This window comes from Gossypium arboreum, chromosome 5, assembly GCF_025698485.1.
Source record: "Gossypium arboreum isolate Shixiya-1 chromosome 5, ASM2569848v2, whole genome shotgun sequence".
NCBI classification, from domain to species: Eukaryota; Viridiplantae; Streptophyta; class Magnoliopsida; order Malvales; family Malvaceae; genus Gossypium; species Gossypium arboreum.
The window spans coordinates 36,432,093-36,436,888 of record NC_069074.1 but is presented as its reverse complement, the minus strand read 5'-3'; the positions used below and the strand labels follow the sequence as shown (position 1 = coordinate 36,436,888).

General features: G+C 37.5%; 2 protein-coding genes across 2 annotated transcripts; both read left to right on the top strand.

Annotated features, from left to right (window-relative positions):
- Positions 1-395: 395 nt before the first annotated feature.
- Positions 396-3,554, top strand: LOC108452430 (putative disease resistance RPP13-like protein 1). Its single transcript, XM_017750220.2, has one exon. The coding sequence runs from the start codon at positions 895-897 to the stop codon at positions 2,281-2,283; it is 1,389 nt and encodes a 462-aa protein (XP_017605709.2). The 5' UTR covers positions 396-894; the 3' UTR covers positions 2,284-3,554.
- Positions 2,335-3,506, top strand: LOC108451525 (putative disease resistance RPP13-like protein 1). Its single transcript, XM_053027541.1, has 2 exons — positions 2,335-2,925; positions 3,168-3,506. The coding sequence occupies exons 1-2, from the start codon at positions 2,335-2,337 to the stop codon at positions 3,504-3,506; spliced, it is 930 nt and encodes a 309-aa protein (XP_052883501.1).
- Positions 3,555-4,796: the final 1,242 nt, after the last annotated feature.

Here is a 4,796-nt window from a genome sequence, read left to right as displayed (position 1 = left end):
GCCATGGGGTTTCTCGTTAACTAGAAGTGGGTAACACTGGTAGTAAAAAAGCAACCCATCAAATAGAACTCAAACTCCTCCCCTTTTTGAATACCGATTTCCACTTGCCTTGTATTTTCTCCATCAATAATGGATAAACCCACTAGATCTGCCTCCATTGAAATACAAAAGCTCATTTCAAGCCAAAATAGAAAAAACAAAAATAGAAAACAAGACAAACTTGCTACAAAACCAAACAAAGATATGCCAAAAAGCATAACCAAAATGTTCAACATAGCTTTACTTAAATAATAGTATAGATAATATTTTTATATGACAATTAATATAATATTTGGAATAATAATGCTATTGCTTATATTATAATATAATATTTGATCCATTTCTTCATTATGCTAAATCTGTAAAAAACCAACTATGGTTATAGAAAATAGTGTTTCTTTTATGTTGTTAAATATTAAAGAATTTTAAGGTATTCCAAGTTAAAGCCTTTCCCTTTTACAAGTCCCATTAGCAGTGATGAAGTTCTTTCATCTCTATTGAAATTAAAGTATTCCAAGTTAAAGCTTTCCCCTTTTCATCTTCATCTCATATTTTCACTCTTGCTCTCGTCTTTTCAATTTGCTTTCACTTTCTCTTACTTTATTATGTTTCCAATCCTTCATCTCTGCAACTTTCTTCACTCTTCTTTTCCATTGTTAGCAATTACTTCCTTTAAACCTTTCTTTGCAAAACAAAAAGCAAAAAAAAAAAAAAACATGGCTATTGTACGGTGAAGCTTTTCTCTCTGATTCCATTGAGGTGCTGCTTGATAGGATTGTTTCTGGGGATGTTCTGAGGCTTATCAAAGGAAAGAAACTTGAACCTTTGCTGCTGAAGAAACTGAAGCCAACCTTGATGTCGGTGAAAGCAGTGTTGGATGATGCTAAAAATAAGCAGATTACCAACCCAAATGTCAAAAGTTGGACTGATGAGCTCAAAGATGCTGTTTATGATGCCGACGACCTCCTGGACGAGATCTCTACTGAAGCTCTTCGGAACAAGATCGAATCCGAATATCAAACTACTCCTATGAAGCAGGTTAGTAGCTTTTTCTCTTCTTTCTATCCTTTCAAAGATGGGATGCAGTCAAAGCTGGAGGAGATCCTTGGGACACTAGACAACCTACTCAACCAAAAACAGATTCTGGGTCTGAAAGAAAGCTATAAAGGAGAAAAGGCATTTCAAATAACGCCTGCAACTTCTTTGGTGGACGAATCTGATGTTTATGGCAGAGATGATGAAAAAGAAGAAATAATGAAGTTGTTGGATCCTCAAAATCTGTCTGAAAATCAGATAGCTGTGATTCCCATTGCGGGTATGGGCGGGCTTGGCAAAACCACCCTTGCCCAATTGATCTACAACGACCCCATAGCGGATAAATGGTTTGACCGCAAAGCATGGGTGTGTATTTCAGAGGAATTTGATGCTTTCAAGGTAACCAAAACCATTCTTGAAGAGATCAAATGTAGCTGTGATGGAAACCAGAACTTAAATCAGCTTCAACTTAAACTCAAAGAGCAGCTGTCCGGAAAGAAATATCTAATCATTTTGGATGATGTTTGGAACAAGAATTATTTTCATTGGAAAGAGCTTGCAAGTCCCTTCACTTTTGGGGCCAAGAATAGTAAGATTATTGTAACAACACGTGATGAAAACGTTGCAGTAATCATGAGGAACGCTCCAACTTATCGTTTAGATGTGTTATCAGATGATGATTGTTGGAAGTTATTTGCAAAGCATGCATTTGATGGTTCAAGCCCCACCAAGCATCCAGATCTGATGGCAATCGGGGAAGCAATTGTTAAAAGATGTGGCGGTCTCCCTTTGGCTGCAAAAGTTCTTGGAGGTCTTCTGCGTTGCAAACCAGATGCTGATGAGTGCAACAAAATTTTACATAGCAATTTTTGGGACATTCCAAATGATGCAACTAATAATATACTTCCAGCGTTAACATTGAGTTACCATTATCTTCCTTCCCATTTGAAGCGATGTTTTGCTTATTGTTCAATTTCCCCTAAAGATTACGAATTTGAAAAGGAAGAACTTATTCAATTATGGATGGCTGAAGGTCTTTTAGAGCTTCCCAAAGACAATGGAGATCTGGAAGAACGGGGTAACGAGTACTTCAAAGATTTAAGATTGAGGTCATTCTTTCAACAATCTAAAGGAAAGAAATCTTGTTTTGTCATGCATGATCTAATTAGTGACTTGGCTAAATCTGTAACCCGAGAGTTCATTTGCTGATTGGAAGGTAGTGGTGGTGGTTCTTGTGTAATAACTGAAAAGACCCATCATATGTCCAATGTCCAAGAACCATATGATGTGCGGCAAAAAATTCAAAGTTTAGCTAAAGCAAAGGGTCTGCGTACTTTCTTAAATACAAATCCGGTCTGGTACTGCTCATTTGTCAGTGATGTCCTAATGCATGATTTGATGGTGAAATCAAGCTTACGAGTGCTTTCATTGGCTGAGTATAGAGATATCAAGAATTTGCCAGAAGATATTGGTAATTTGAAGCATCTACGAAATTTGAATCTCTCAAGAACTAAAATTAAAAGGTTGCCAAACTCTTTGTGTACATTGTATAATTTGCAAGCATTAAAATTGCGTGGATGCAGCGACCTTGATGAGCTGCTGAGAGACATGGAGAGATTGATCAACATGCTATATCTTGATACCAAGGGAACAAAGTTAGCAAGGATGCCAGAAGGAATGGGTAGGTTGAAAGATTTTCAAATAGTAACAGATTTTGTTTTAGGCTGTCAAACTGGATCAAGAATTAATGAGTTGGGAAAACTCAAGCATTTACGTGGAAGACTTTCCATTTTAGGACTAAAAAATGTTGCAAGTGCCATGGATGCCAAAGATGCCAATTTGAAGGATAAGGTGGACTTTAAAAAGTTGAAGTTGAGATGGGGTAAAGATGATGATATTGATGGTTGTACAAGCCCAATTTTGGGCCCAAAATAGAAGCCCAAACCCACCTAACCCTAAACCACTTGCCTCCACTTGCACTGCCTCCGTCCCATCGTCCCATCACTTGCAAGACAAAAATAGAGAGCAGAAACACGCAATAGCAGCAAAAAGAAGCAAAAGATAATGAAAAATGATATATTTCGACTTTATAGAGAGAAAATTCATGTGCCTCTTCATTCTTTCGACTTTCTCTATATGGGGCATGGAAGTTATTGGGCCGATCTAGTCGAAGGCTTCCAGCAGGCATCAATTACTTCGCCAAAAGGGTGAAAGTCGCTTCATATGCCAATCATCAAATCCTAAAAGAAGAAGAAGATCATGGAAAGATGATTGAGGCTTGTAAAGATCGGCATAAGAAGTCATCATGTACCCTCTATGCTCATCGAATGTCGGCTAGGACCTTAGCTGGGGCAACACATTGCTCGTTGGTTTATAGGATAGAATCGGTTTTGAAGATGAAATTCATTTTCTCTGAGTCTCGTCAGAGCTGAAGTTAGATAAGGCAGAATGGATCCAATCCTCTGATAGGATCAATTAAATTTGAAAAGAGAGGGTTGAAAGCTATCTGTCGAAGTCCAATGCATCGAAAATAATTGACGCGAGCTTACGATGAAGAAGTTTATCCTAGAAAATTCCTCCTATACAAAAGGACTTCAAAGAAAAGTGGATGCCAAACTGGAAAGGACTTTATGTAGTAAAAAAGGCCCATTTTGAAGGAGCGTTGATGGCAAAGATTTGTCCAATCCAGTGAATTCAAATCCAGTCAAGGAATATTCTACTTAAAAGGAAAGAGGCCAAGGTGAAAACCCACAAAGGGTGCCTTAAAAAAAACAGGGGGGGAGAGGCCATGGCGAAAACCCGCAAAGAGCGCCTTGAGACCAAAGGGGATTTGAGTTGAAAACCCAAAAGGGGCGGCTCAAATTTGGATTAAAGTGGGGCATACATTAGTCTTGCTATGCCTGAATTAATAATGAAGAAGTATGTTACGTCTTGGGGCATCGACAAAGTACTCCGGATCCCCTAAACACATATTGAGCTCAGAAAGGTCCTTAAGAAGTTGGTACAGAGAAGCTCAAGCTGCGATATCTGGGGCATCTAGCTTCCATTTTGCCCATTTTAAATTTGTTATCTTTGATTCTTTTCAAGATATGTCCGAATAAATTTTCTTCTTATTGCATTGCTATCTTTGATTAACTTATTCATTTTAAGTTAATTTCCTTCTTATTGCATTTACAATCTTTGATTAATTCATTTCGAGCTATGCTCCCAATCAATTTCCTTCTTGTCCATCGTTTTGATATTTTTCAAGCATTTTGTATTGAAATAACGATTAATAGACCAATAATACTTTTATAAAAGAGGTTCTGTATATTACTTTAGAAGCTTCTAAATAGTACAGGAGCCTGAAACAGGACCATTATTCAAAACTCACCAAGCCTAAGGGTTGAAAATATTTGAGCCCAAATTGAAATTATCTCATTGGGTTTTCTGTCAAAGACGTTGGTTGAGCAGAAAAATTAAGATGGTGTTATAATCCCGGCAAAGAACGAGCAATGGGATTATTCTCGGGAAAAGAAAAATGATACTGTTCATTTATGCAAATATCAGGCATATACATCTGGTCATTACACTCAGAGAATAGTGTAACAGATCAAACTGATTGAAGATGATACAAATCCTATACCTTTGAATGGCAGTAGGATGGATAAAAGAAATCAAATGCTTATTCCCCTGAAATTCAGTGGGAGGCACAAACTTTATATCCCAGAAGGTACAGTGGA

What these genes read in the sequence shown, in the direction of transcription:
- LOC108452430 (XM_017750220.2), top strand. Translation starts at nt 895, where the DNA reads ATGTCGGTGAAAGCAGTGTTGGATGATGCTAAAAATAAGCAGATTACC.
- LOC108451525 (XM_053027541.1), top strand. Translation starts at nt 2,335, where the DNA reads ATGTCCAATGTCCAAGAACCATATGATGTGCGGCAAAAAATTCAAAGT. An exon ending in ATGCCAATTTGAAGGATAAG is followed by an intron (nt 2,926 to 3,167) that starts GTGGACTTTAAA and finishes TCGACTTTATAG; the next exon opens with AGAGAAAATTCATGTGCCTC.